The sequence below is a fragment of the Leuciscus leuciscus genome, assembly GCF_965113295.1.
Source record: "Leuciscus leuciscus genome assembly, chromosome: 2".
Lineage (NCBI taxonomy): Eukaryota > Metazoa > Chordata > Actinopteri > Cypriniformes > Leuciscidae > Leuciscus > Leuciscus leuciscus.
This window is the reverse complement of record NC_138726.1, coordinates 4,508,618-4,523,652: the sequence shown is the minus strand read 5'-3', so window position 1 is coordinate 4,523,652 and position 15,035 is coordinate 4,508,618. Positions and strand designations below refer to the sequence as shown.

Below are 15,035 nucleotides of genomic sequence, written 5' to 3'. Positions count from 1 at the left end.
TGTCGGATAATTGAGGGCATTGTTTTGCTTCAGACCTTGTATAGTACCGAGCAACAGACCGGACTGAATTAGCTAGACGTAGTGTTTGTCACTTACTTGGCATTCTCAGACACTGACACAATGAACTGAGCAGTTCACCTTCTCAACAGACGAAACAGACAAACAATGAGTCCTCGGCTTCTGAAAAAGTCATTATCAGCCTCCAACTATTTTCCTCATTGTGTGTCAATTCATGGTAGTTTCTGAATGCGACAAGCACAGAGCTTTTCTTTTGCCTTCAATCAAGCGTTGTCAAAACCGTCATGCAAGGCGTTACATGTCAAACCAAGCTAGCTAGACATTGTTATTTTTACAGCAGAAGTGACACATCTAAATGTGGGCAAGGCCAGTAACTTGAGCTGTGATATTAAGTAAATCAACATCAAGAATGGTTACAAAACTGGAAAATGTACAGGGCAAAGTATGTGAGTACATTTGGACACTTAAAGGGTTAGTTCACCCAAAAATGAAAATTCTGTCAGTAATTACTCACCCTCATGTTGTTCCAACCCCGTAAGACCTTCGTTCATCTTCGGGACACAAATTAAGATATTTTTGATTAAATCTGAGAGCTGGATCACTCCTCCATAGGCTTCTAAGGGACTGAAACTTGCTGGCCCAGAAAAGTTATTAAAGAGATCGTTAATATAGTCCAAGTGACTACAGTGGCTCAATCTTAAGTTTATAAAGCGACGAGAATACCTTTTTGTGCGCAAAAAAACAAACAAAAATAACGACATTATTCCACTATTAATTTCCTTCTCTCTGGGCCTCGAGTTATTTCACGTAGTGTTTTAACGCAGGACTATATTAACGATCTCTTTAAGAACTTTTCTGGGCCAGCAAGTTTCAGTCCCTTAGAAGCCTATGTAGGAGTGATCCAGCTCTCAGATTTAATCAAAAATATCTTAATTTGTGTCCCGAAGATGAACGAAGGTCTTACGGGGTTGGAACAACATGAGGGTGAGTAATTACTGACAGAATTTTCATTTTTGGGTGAACTAACCCTTTAAATGTATGAATGACAATACATTAGCCAAAGGAACATATCAAACCAAATGTGTCTTTAATCCAATGATGATAGAGCCATTTCTGGAGTTGCCAACTGGTATCAAAGTGGTTTTTAGTGGATGTCTGTAAAGACATCTTTACAGTGGAAAGTGTACTTTACATCTTTTAGTGGATGTTTGGATGTCTTTTATGACTGTATCCAAAATCACAGACTGCGCAATCCTTTAAGATCATTACAAATCCCACTGTACAACATGGATCTAATAAACTTGAACGACGTGTGTAGACTGTACGATGATGACACCTACCAGTACGGTGTACATTTTAGGACATCCTCAGACCTCAGACATATGAAGACAAGGCATCATGCCTCAGACTAAAAGGCTTCAGTCATTGGACAAAACGGCATCGCGCCTCAGACTGAAAAGCTTCAGGTCTCAGGAAAAACAATGTCAGGTGTCAGGTCTCGTACAATTAGGCATCAGACGAAACAGCCTCAGACAAAAAGGCATCAGACAAAAAGGCATCAGACTAAAAGGCATCGGACGAAAAGGCATCAGACAAAAAGGCATCAGACGAAACGGACTCACACTAAAAGGCATCAGACAAAACGGACTCAGACTAAAAGGCATCAGACAAAACGGACTCAGACTAAAAAGCATCAGACGAAACGGACTCAGACTAAAAGGCATCAGACATAAAGGCATCGGACGAAACGGACTCAGACCAAAAGGCATCAGACGAAACGGACTCAGAGGGAGTTTGGAGATTCGTATTGCCCCGCCCCATATGACGTCACATGTACGCGGTTCATAGCTCGAAAGAATGCTTTAACTCCATGATAGTTTGCCAACATACAAACTAGCTAGTTGAAATATGGCATCTAAGTTTTTAAATGTGCAAATAAAACTTGCGAAATGCATGTTCTCTTCTGTAAACAACTTAATTAGTGTAACATTTCAATAAAGCAGGGATTTTAAGCAGTGATTTTAACACTGTTTTAACATTTAATTAAAGCATATAATATATACATAGCATACATATATTTTTATATATATATATACAGGCCAAAGATTTTTAAACATACAATTTTTTTTTTTTGGGGGGGGGGGATATATGGGATACATGCTAGGACAGAGAGAATGTTTTTGAAAGAAGTTTCTTCTGCTCATCAAGCCTGCATTTATTTGATCAAAAATACAGAAACAAAATGTAATATTGTGATATATTATTACAATTTAAAATAATTGGTTTTCAATTTATTATACTTTAAATTATCATTTATTTCTGTGATGCAAAGCTGAATTTTCAGCATCATTACTCCAGTCTGTCACATGATCCTTTAGAAATCATTCTAATATGATGATTCATTATCAAAGTTGGAAACAGTTCTGCTGCTAAATATTTTTTCATAACCTGTGATACTTTTTTAGGATACTTTGATGAATAAAACGTAAAAAAAAAAAAAAAAAAAAGAAGCAAATATTTTAAAAATATAAATCTTTTGTAACAACAATATACACTGGTCAGTAATTTGGGGTCAGTAATTTTTTTTCTTTCTTTTTTTGAAATAAATCAATACTTTAATTCAGCAAGGATGTGTTAAATTGATCAAAAGTGATAGTAAAGAAGCAGGGGCGGATCACCCCAGTTGGCAGCAAGGAATTAAAAGTTATGGCCAATTTAACTGTGATTAAATTCAGTATATATACGTCTGCCATATGTTGCCACCCCTCAAAAATTCCTGCACCCCTCTCGCCACACCATAAATATTTTTCTAGATCCGCCCCTGTTCAGAAGATTTATATTATTCGATTTTTTTTATTTTTTTTTATAAATGCAGTTCTTTTTAACCTTTTATTCATCAAATATATTAGGCAGCAGAACTGTTTCCAACACTCATAATAAATCAGAATATTAGAATGATTTCTAAAGGATCATGTGATGGACTGGATGTCACATGTGACACTGAAGACTGGAGTAATAATGCTGAAAATTCAGCTTTGCATCACAGAAATAAATGATAATTTAAAGTATAATAAATTTAAAACCAATTATTTTAAATTGTAATAATATATCACAATATTACATTTTGATCAAATAAATTCAGGCTTGATGAGCAGAAGAAACTTCTTTCAAAAACATTAAAAATAGTAATGTTTCCAAACTTTTGGCCTGTACTGTATATATTATGTTGAAGAGAACATGCATTTCGCGAGTGCATGTTTTAACATTTAATTAAAGCACATAATATATATAGCCTATATATATATGCTTTAATTAAATGTTACACTAATTATGCTGTATGCAGAAGAGAACATGCATTTCACGAGTTTTATTTGCACGTTTAAAAAGTTAGATGACATATTTCAACTATAGCTTGTATGTTGGCAAACTATCGTAAAGCGTTTTTTTTTTTTTTTTTTACTTTTATTGAATATGTATAAGATAACAAGCGGATATAAAGGACATATAACTTCTACAGGAATTAAATTATATCAAGTATATGTAAAGTTTCACATTATATAAAATACATAAATAAATAAAAGACATACACAGAGGAAACATTATCACATTGTCACTTTTCTTGTTTTTAATCAACCTTAGAGACTTTAGAAATGTATCAAGTAAAGCGTTCTTTCGAGCTATGAACCGCGTACATGTGATGTCACATGGGGCGGGGCAATGCGAATCTCCAAACTCCATCTGAGTCCATTTCGTCCGAGGCCTTTATGTCTGATGCCTTTTAGTCTGAGTCCGTTTCGTCTGATGCCTTTTAGTCTGAGTCCATTTCGTCCGAGGCCTTTATGTCTGATGCCTTTTAGTCTGAGTCCTTTTCGTCCGATGCCTTTTAGTCTGATGCCTTTTTGTCTGAGGCTGTTTCGTCTGATGCCTAATTGTACGAGACCTGACACCTGACATTGTTTTTCCTGAGACCTGAAACTTTTCAGTCTGAGGCGCGATGCCGTTTTGTCCAATGACTGAAGCCTTTTAGTCTGAGGCATGATGCCTTGTCTTCATATGTCTGAGGTCTGAGGATGTCCTAAAATGTACACCGTATACCAGGCTAGTCTATCCTTTACAGCCTTGTATTAACCCATGTAAAATTCATGCCCTGACTAGTGTCTATTGTCAGCTACATTATTATTGTATTTATAATTTTAAACAGTGCTTGTGAATTTTTACATTGCTTACACCTTTACATTACTTTTTCCACCTTAGAAACATTGCTAAGCTACGTAATATGCTATCAGTTTCTGATGCAGAAAAGTTAGTTCATGCATTCATGACCTCGAGACTGGATTACTGTAATGCTTTATTAGCTGGTTGTCCTGCATCCTCAATAAACAAGCTACAGTTAGTCCAAAATGCCGCCGCTAGAGTTCTTACGAGATCAAGAAAATATGATCATATAACACCGATTTTATCATCACTGCATTGGTTACCTATAAAGTTCCGTATTAATTACAAGGTATTGCTACTGACTTATAAAGCCCTAAACGGCTTAGCTCCAGTCTATTTAACGGATCTTTTATCACCCTATAATCCATCGCGCTCTTTAAGATCACAAAATTCAAGGCTTTTGGTCATACCTAGGATATTCAGAACCACCAGAGGAGGGAGAGCATTTTCACATTTGGCTCCAAAACTCTGGAATAGTCTTCCTGATACTGTTCGTTGCTCAGACTCGCTCTCCCAGTTTAAAACTAGATTAAAGTCGCATCTCTTCAGCCAGGCATTCATATAATCCTACAGTTCAAACTACAATCCGGCCTCTAGCTCATAAATGCCAGAGGAGAACTGGCCCCCGACTGAGCCTGGGTTCTCCCAAGGTTTTTTTTTTCTCCATTAGGTCACCTGATGGAGTTTTAGGACACCATTAGGTCACCTGATGGAGTTTTAGGACACCATTAGGTCACTTGATGGAGTTTTTCGGTTCCTTGCCACTGTTGCCTTTGGCTTTCTCAGTTTGAGGATATTTTGGGGATATTTAATTTAATTTTATCAATCAATAAATTGACTTGACTTGACTTGACTTACAGTATGTAGAGTATGTACTTAACCCTTAAACGCATACTTTGGGTCTTTATTGACTGGGATGTCATTAGGGGTGACCCCGAATAGTCGAAGATTCGATGCATCGATATGCGGAGCCTGATTCGACCACCGATCTCACAGTCGAATCTTCACGGGTGTTATGAAACGAGGATCATACCATTTTGGCAATATGGGGGTGCTCAATGTCTAATTTCACACAGAACTACTGGTTTTGTACGGTTATATTAAGTTATATACAGCCTGTAGTGGCCATTTGTCCATAAACTTAAACAAAACTAATAATATCAAACTTCTCAAATGGCCACTGAGGCTACGTCATGGGTTAGGCTTTACGCAGGTTGAGAGGTACCAAAGTAAACTAATGTCCATAACAAAAATGAGTTTGAGGAGGTTTATTTACACATATAAGCAAGCTCACAGACATTTTCTGCTGCCTCTCTTACGCTGGTAAAAAACCATATGCCCTCGCCGCCTGAGGTCCCTCCCACCTTGACCTACTTATGTAAATTAACCAGCACCAAGTGACCAATAAACAACAATATAAGTAAATAAGCATAAATACAAAATAAAACAAATTAACTTTAGCAAGAAAAGAAAGGAAATAAATTAGGCTATAACTTAACTTAAGCCTAAAATAAACAAAGTGAAAAATAGCTCCAACACAGCCTTTAATTATGATAATACTGTAAAAAAACAAACAAAAAAAAACACGTAAAAAGAAAGAAGCGTTCAATAAATATTTTTAACGTGTGTGTGTGTGTGTGTGTGTGTGTGTGTGTGTGTGTGTGTGTGTGTGTGTGTGTGTGTGTGTGTGTGTGTGTGTATAAATCCAACCACCCCTGTGACAGATTTAAGTTTCACTTTCCCTGATCCGTGACAGACGAGGAGCATCTTGGCGGCAGGGATTACTTAACAATGTCTGGAATAAGAAAATCTAAAGTGTGGAATCAGTCAGTGTGTTTTTTTCCTCTCTAGGCAGGTATTTTTTTAGGTTTATTTATCAAAATGTTCTTTTATATATTTTTGTGATGTTCTGTATTTCGATCGCGGCTTTAAAATGTTATGAGAAAACGTTTTACGAATGTTTATCCACCACATTACCTTTTATTTAAACCTAAATAAGAAAGCCATTGTCAGTTCGTCTGTCAGTTGGCAGGCAGTTTTGGTCGCTTTATTAAAAGTTGTTGCTGCAATGGCGCAATGGATAAGACAAATGCCTTTGGTGTGAGAGACCCGGGTTCGAATCCACTGTGAGACACCAATGTGTACCTGAGCAAGACACTTAACCCCTAGTTGCTCCAGAGGCGTGCGACCTCTGACATATATAGCAATTGTAAGTCGCTTTGGATAAAAGCGTCAGCTAAATGAATAAATGTAAATGTAAATGTGTCGTTCCCCTCCCAACCCATTCACACACACATAGGTGATTCGACAATTCTGATTCGAATGTGTAAATCCTTAGTCGGGGACACCCCTAGATGTCTTTCACTACACTCCTAAAGTTAGATATCAACCTTAGTATTCCTCAATCAATTCATTATAAACAACATAACCATAATTATTATTTATTTATTTTTATTTTTGTGTCCTTATTTTTTGTAAAAAAAATAAATAAAAAATAAACATATAGAGTCGCATACCTTACATATGTAATAGTGTAAGTAAGTATATTTTTTGTGCTACAAAATTTAATCTCAGACTCAGTAAGAGCAATTCACCTTTATTCCTCAAGGTGGCGATGTCTCATACACAACGATGAGCCAAATGCTGAATGTCAGATACACATATCATGCAGATTCATTTAAAACATTCACACATTTATGGGTTAATTAGTACACCTAGTCAACAAATGAAACTCACTCCCACATGTGCACTTCTGCTCACTACTGAGAAAGAGCTCAGCGAAGGGGTCGACGAACAATCAATCCCATTCTGGGTCTCCAGATCCATGTCAAGATGAAATTTGGTTGTTCACTCCTCCTTGTTTATTGAAGCCTATTGAGAAGGACAGAAAAAAAAAAAAACCTTCAGATACCCGGGGCTTCCTCACAAAGAAAGAAACAATTCAAGTTAAGCTTTAAACTGTTTTGTCAATTGGACTAGTCTTTAAAATTAAGGACATGAAGAACATTCTGGCAAATAATATACAGTCAAACCAAAATTTATTCAGACACCTTCAACATTTCTCACATTATCACAGTCTATTCGCTATAGTTTAGAAAATGGTAATAAATATGACAAGAATCAGTTGATATTTGACTGGTTTTGTCCATCCTTCTGTTAGACTGTCTCACACATGAATTATGTTGAATATCTGTCAGCTGATAAATTTAACTACACAATTAGATAATACCAGTTTAGCTCAACCAATTACCAAGCAATGCTTAATTGTGTTCAGTCTGTGGTGTAAAAAGAGCATTAGCAATTAAAGAAAAAACACTTCAGCAAAACATGTTCATGTCAAAGTGTCTGAGGAATTTTAAGTCCCAAATTTGCATAATTGTACTGGTAGTCACTGTATGAAGAATATTTGGGTATAATATGTCACAGTTTACTTTATTTTGCCATCCTCACTTACATAAATGCACTATAGTGTCCTGATCACACTAGTAAAAAATAAATACAAAATTTGATCTGGTGTCTGAATAATTGGTAACACTTTACAATAAGGTTCATTAGTTAACATTAGTTAATGTATTAACTAACATGAACTAACAATGAGCAATACATTTGTTACAGTATTTATTAATCTTTGTTAATGTTAGTGAATAAAAATACAGCTGTTCATGTTTGCTCATGTTAGTTCACAGTGCATTAACTAATGTTAACAAATACAACCTTTAATTTGAATATCATATCAGTAAATGTTGAAATTAACATTAACTAAGATTAATAAATGCTGTAGAAGTATTGTTCATTCTTAGTTCATGTTAACTAAGGATGCTAACTGATGAACCTTATTGTAAAGTGTTACCGAATAATTTTTTGGTTTCACTGTATATGAAAGATGATAGCGAGAGGAGCATAAAACATTTATTCCTCCATTATAGAATATAAAATTTCATGAATGTTCAGCTGAGCACAGCTATGATATGAATATGATATGTAAGAACAGAGATTGATTATAACTCACCTTGTCTCCGCCAGCATTCATTAGGGTTTCTAACTCCTGCTTCCAGCCAAGGAGCTCCACCAGTTTTTTTACCCCACTAACTACGTCTCCCAGCTCGGCCACATCAGTGTGACGGGACCCCCAAGAAAACGGCCCCACAAGGTCTCGATTTATTAAAAGCCGTGACACAGAACCACGCACGGCACCGGCCAAGCTGGCGAACGGCTCCACCTAACAATTCACATGAACAGGCCTGAGTAAAAGCAGTCACCAGATTAATCAACAGTGACATCTGCTGGTGATGTGTTTCCTTAAAGTCCTCCTGTGGTGTAAATCCAGCTTTTAATGTAGTTTATGTGTCTATGTGGTGTTTTTAATATGCTTTCAGACAAACCATGTGTAAATTCATAAGTCGACACCATTGCTGAGTATTTTCTCCTTAAAACTGCAGTGAACCAAAGACAGTCTCAAACACACGGTTAGAAATCGCTGGTGTTTCTGACGTCACAAACTACCATGTAACCAATCAGATCAACTCATTTTTGATCATCAAAATTACATATTTAAACATTTTTTTCCTTGAAAACAAATGTCTTCATGCCTTAAAATAGCTTGATTGTAACTCGACACCCTTGCCTCATTTAGTATGCGCGGTTATATGAATATGCAAATGAGCCCCGCCTCCACTCACTCAGCTCAGAGATCCACTCGTTGACGATCACACGTTGATCTGATTGGTTTGTCTTAAAGCATATTAAAAACACCACATAGACATATAAACAACATTAAAACCATTTACACCACAGGGGGACTTTGACTTAACTTTGACTTTATATGTCATCATTTTGACTCACTATGTAATAATATTGACTTTTCGTTTAATAATTGTGACTTAGTATGTCATAAATTCAACTTTTTATATCATAATGATTTACCAGAGCATGATTTAGTTCTCGTGTGGCAGAAATGGGCTTCCATACGATCCAGACACGGCCCACAGACACATAAAACACTGATTTTATACGTAAAATATGGTCTCGGTCTCACACTGCAATTCATTCAGTGAGTACAAATCTTTCCAAAGAGCTCATGAACAGACGCCGCAGCTTCTCCTCACCTCTAGAGATGTTCCCATGACTATGAGTAGATCTGCTATTGGGAAGTCTCTCAGGTAACTGAAGAACGGCTGAGGAAGCTCCTCACCGAAGAACACGATGTCAGGCTTGATGACTCCTTTACAAGTGGAGCATTTGGGTATTTTTCCTTCCATGATATCATTCTATTGGGAGACAACCATACGTCAGGAGTAGCTTCACAACCATACCATAATCAAAAATACATTTCCAAATCACAGCAAAATATTTAGCTTGTGACATGCTTGTTTTTAAATGAGTTGGTCAATTATGGGTTTATTATGTTGTCTTTATTATATCTATCTATCTATCTATCTATCTATCTATCTATCTATCTATCTATCTATCTATCTATCTATCTATCTGTGCTGTTAGCAACATGTTAAAACATGTTAGCAATGTGTTAAATCACATTACCAACATGCTAGCAATGTGTTAAATCACATTACCAACATGCTAGCAATGTACTAAATCATGCTAGCAACATGCTTAAACATTTTATCAACATGCTGAAACATACTAACAACATGCTAAATCATGCAACATGCTAAAACATATTAGCAATATGCTAAAACATGCTAGAAAAGTGTTAAATCTTGCTAACAACATGGTAAAAACCATAGATATAGATATATAGATATAGATATATACATAGATGCCTCATTAGCGGTTGTTTCTATGGGTCGCTATCATAGACAGTATAAGAAATGGACAGAGTCATCTCATTGGAACTCAATTGAGGCAAGTGAAGCCCATTTTCAGCGATTTCTTAGGACTTCCGTTCCTGACGCGCAGACTCAAACTGAGCTTGACGACGTAGATGTGACGTGAGCAACCCGTCTGTCTTCTAGTGGCTGTGGCATGAGAAATCTGAATCATTCCCTTCCGAATCTTGCAGAGACGGAGACCGTGAGTAGGAGGTGTCCATGAGCTAGGAGCAGGAGAAACTTTTGCTAAGTATTCTGATTAATTATTTTGTCATTTTGCCTCCACGTCCCCCCGATTGCCCGCGAGCTTCTCCTCCCGTCAATACGGTAATCTCTCTACTGTGCGACAGAGTGTCGCGTGGTTATGACGCAATCGTTAGCCTACTTTTACAAAAACTGTTTTTACGGGGCCATGACGTAAGCTACAAGGTAATGGAGCATTTTATACATTGTCGTGTTTCTTTAGAAATAAATAATGGACAAATGGAGTCTTCAAACGCCTCAGATGTAAAGTTATTCACTGTCAAAGTGACGTCAAAATGAATGGGAGTCAATGGGATGCTAACAGCAGGTGAAGTTCTGCTACAAGATGGTGGCACGCGGCCGGCTTCAACTTCCGGTCGACTTCCTTCCCGCTTGGTCGCTATACGTTAGCCGTCTGCCATATTGGAACAGTCAAAGCCGGTCCGTAAACATTCGAGAGCAAGTTGACTGAGTGTCTGCAACTGTAGTTAGACGCATGTATGAATAGCAGAAGATTTTGTTAAACTAATATAATACAAGACGAAGGTGTCAGCTAACACGACAGTGTAAGTTACCATACTTAAAAAGTACCATAATAAACGTGTAATACTGAGTTAATATATATAAAAACGAAACACGCTAGAAATGTGCTAAATAATGCTAGCAGCTTGTTAAAACGTTACAATGAGCTAAATCATGCTAGCTACATGATAAAACTATCAATGTGCTGAAACATACTAGCAAAATGCCAAATCATGTTAGCAAAATGCTAAAACAGCAATTAAATCATACTACAAACATGCTAGCTATGTGCTAATCACGTTAGAAACATGCTAGCAAATGGGATAAATTATCCTAACATGATAAAACATGCTAGCAATGTGCTAAATCATGCTAACATGCTAAATCATGCTAACATGTTAAAACATGCTAGCAATGTGTTAAATAATGCTAAAACATGCTAGCTATGTGCTAATCACGCCAGAAACATGTTAACAAATGTGTTAAATCATGTTAACATGTTAAAACATGCTAGCAATGTGTTAAATAATGCTAAAACATGCTAGCTATGTGCTAATCACGCTAGAAACATGTTAGCAAACGTGCTTAATCATGCTAAAACATGTTAACAACTTTCTAGTGTTTTAGTAAGTTGACGGCATATTTGAACACATTGTTGACATGTAACAATGTGTTAAAAAAATGCTAACAACTTGATAAAAAAATAAACAATAGGTTAAATCATGCTAGCAACATACTAGCAACGTGTTAAATCATGCTGGCAAATCTTGCTAAAACATGTTAGCAATGTGCTTAATCATGCTAACAACATGATAAAACATTCTACTGATGTGCTGAAACACTAACAACATTCATGTTAGCAACATGGTAAAACAGCAGTGTGCTAAATCATGCTACAAACATGCTAGCAACATGCTAAATAATGCAAAAAAATTTAAACATGCTAGCAATGTGTTAATCACATTAGAAACATGCTAACAAACATGCTAAATCATGCTAAAACATGTTAACAACTTGCTAAAAAATGTAACGTGTTAAAATATGCTAGCAACTTTCTAAAATATAAGCAATGTATTAGAACATGTTAATAAAATTTTATTGACTTCTTTGAGCAAAATCTCAAAATTCTTTGAAAAAGTTATTTCAAACTTTCAGACAAGGATTTGTCGAGCCAACATCAAAGTAAGTCTTCAAACTTTACTAATCTAGTTTAAAAAAGTGCAGTTCCAGGGATAAAATATTCAATACCATAGATCAATGTAGATCAAAAAATACTTTCAATTTATCTTCAATTTGGCAGTCTTGTATCACCCTGAAGAGTGATACTTTTGCATAACTATCTACTGACTGTAGATATCACCCCCCTTTAAATAACTCAGAAACCACTGCCATAGTTCTGCGAAAAAGACTTACCCGGAGTTCCTCTCCCTTGTAATCCCTTCGGCAAACTGTGCATGTGGCCGTGGCAAATGTTCCATGTGCCTCAACCAGCATGTCTGGGGGAATGCCTGCCACTGAAATCAATGACAGGTAAATAACATTTATAAATGATTTACACCGATTCCAGGCATGCACATGTGGACGGTGTCACTCACTTCGTTCCAGTCCATCAATGTTTTGCGTGTACATCCTGAGCAGTTGCCCCTTATCGTGAAGCAGGCGAATGAAGTAGTGTGTCAGATTGGGTTGGTAATTACCGGGATAAAGCTCTTTGGCTAGAGCGAAAAAAGGGTTTGGATTGTGATGGAAGTAATTTATTTCAAATATGGCCTCTGCATAGGGCAGATTGTACTGTTGAAGGTTGTCATAAAGGCCGCTACCAGGCGATCTGTGGGAGAAATACGATTAGAGAAAAGTCGCAACCATCTCAAAGGTGGATTAGGGGTGTAACGGTACACAGAAGTCACGGTTCGGTACGTATCTCGGTTTTGGGGAGTTCAGTACAATAGATAAGATAAGATGAGCTACTAGGGGTGTATTCGTACCGGATCGTTTCGGTACGTGTGCACCGAATGACCGAATGCAATATTTTGTGTGCGGAACATAGGTACATTTTGAAAGGTCACGCCGGCGCCGGCAGACGTACTGCCCCACTGTTTACAATGCGACCGTACATAGGAGGATAGTTCAAATAGTATTGTTTGCTATTATATATATAGTAATAGTATTCAGTGTATTAGTATTAGTTCAAATAGTATTGCCGGCGTGACCTTTCAACGTGATGACGTAGTTCCCTGTCCCTTTGTTGATCAGCTCAATCCGAACTATTGAAGGTAAAAAGTCTATAAATTATATCTTTTTTTGAAAATGACCTATCGTTTCGCTAGATAACAACCTCTTCTTCAGCTGTGATCGCGTACAGCCCGTTTAAACACTTCAAAGACTTTTGAAACTGCATTGATTTGGACTTAAAAACGATGGTAACCAATGAAGTCCATTGTTAGACGAAAAATCCAGAAATGTTTTCCTCAAAAAACATAATTTCTCTCCCACTGAGGAAAGAAAGACATGGATATCTTGGATGGCATTGGGGTGAGTAAATTATTAGGAAATTTTCATTTTGGGGTGAACTAATCCTTTAATGCACCGAACCATGACAGTTTAGATTTAATACATGTACCGTTACACCCCTAATTAGGGGACAACAGTCTTTTGAGTCCACCTTTACCTGAAGTCTGGGATCCCACTGGGAGTGCTGATGCCCGCTCCTGCCATCACCACAACTCTTTTGAACTTGCGTTCTCTGATATTTTCTGCAATATCCTCCAGGGTCTGCTGGTGAACATTGCCATGGCTTCCTCCAAACAGCCCTCGTGTTCCCCCACATGCAGTTCTATCAGGTCAAAATGTTTCAAAAATTCACTTTCACTGATACATTTCTGTAAAGAAAGAAAGAAAGAAAGAAAACAATACTTACGGACAATAAATGAATTGTGAAAGAAATGCAGCATTCTTCTGTGCATGAGGGAAATGTGTCAAAATCTTTTGATGGGGAAGGTTTGTCCTTGACAGATCTGAGGAAAAGTATTAATGTAAGACTCTGGGTAAAATAAATAAATAACAGCATTACAGACCAACCACCTACAATACTGTGTGTGCACACTACAAAAATTAGCAGTTTTGCTGACTTCTCCGGTAGGTTTACCTCGTTTTAATGATGTTTTTACTCGAAGATAAAGACTAGTGCAGAAACAGTTATTAATAATCACAATGTTCTCTATAAATGTGCACGACTGGCACTAATGACATTGCCATTTGAAACATGACTGTACAGCAAAAACATAATGACTTTTAATAACAAGAAAATACTTTGTGTAGTTGACAGTCCTCTTCTCGACAAGAATTTCTCTGTAAAACAGCATCTGCACACATTTAAAAGGGAGGGTTTATAGTACAGCATAATTGACAATGGCGAAGCTCGTTGTTTGTCAAAAGGCGTACATTATTTCGGCGAATTTGTAGTAGTAAATATATACATGCAGGAATGGCCAACGGGTTGCCAGGTCTGCACAACAAAACCCGGCCAATTGCAAAGCAAAACAATCCCAATCACGGCAACAGTGTATAAGTAGCTCGATTAATTCCGTGGGAAAACCACAGACTTGGCAACACTGACATCAGACTGGTGACGCACTTATTACCGTAACAGAGATATCGCGAGTCCATCAAATTGTGTCGGTCGAATAACACATATTGTCCATTCATTGACTTTTATGTATGCACTAAAATGAATTCTGTCGATAAAACGTGGTTATGTTATGGTTACTGCAGGCATTTAAATAAGCTTAATGTTTGACTGATTTATGTCAAGATTTAAAGTTCGTAAATACTACAGTACTTACGACTGGAAGTCGTTCAGCGAATGCAGAGTCTGACAGGTTTTTTAGTATTATCATTATTCTTGTTGTTGGGATATTGCAATGATGATAAAATGTATACAAATAAACATTTAAATAGATGAATTGTCAAAAATAATAAATCAAATAATTTTTAATTAAATGCCAATATGTTTGTAGGCTAGTATGTGTTTTTTAAGTAGTAGTTGTAGGTCACGGTCCATATTCTAATAGTTAAATATTTGTTTTTCACCAAAAACATGCGCCCTTTGGTACCCTTGTAGTTGTAGATCATTATTTCTTGTGCTTAATGCGATTTTGGCTATATTATCAGCTGAGTAAAAGTCGGACTTTAATTTTGCTTTTTGGGCCG

General features: G+C 36.8%; 1 protein-coding gene across 2 annotated transcripts; it reads right to left on the bottom strand.

The window, feature by feature from the left end:
- Positions 1-6,813: 6,813 nt before the first annotated feature.
- sirt3 (sirtuin 3) lies at positions 6,814-14,341 on the bottom strand. Of its 2 annotated transcripts, none has more exons than XR_014203441.1 (8): positions 14,136-14,341; positions 13,744-13,840; positions 13,495-13,659; positions 12,422-12,654; positions 12,240-12,340; positions 9,339-9,500; positions 8,243-8,474; positions 6,814-7,104 (listed from the first exon to the last, which is right to left on the bottom strand). XR_014203441.1 is itself a non-coding variant. In XM_082161022.1 (8 exons), the coding sequence occupies exons 1-8, from the start codon at positions 14,224-14,226 to the stop codon at positions 7,081-7,083; spliced, it is 1,083 nt and encodes a 360-aa protein (XP_082017148.1). In that variant the 5' UTR covers positions 14,227-14,339; the 3' UTR covers positions 6,814-7,080. The 2 variants fall into 2 exon arrangements, 1 of the variants encoding a protein (XP_082017148.1); XM_082161022.1 differs by having other exon boundaries at positions 8,243-8,452; positions 14,136-14,339.
- Between the last annotated feature and the right edge of the window lie 694 nt (positions 14,342-15,035).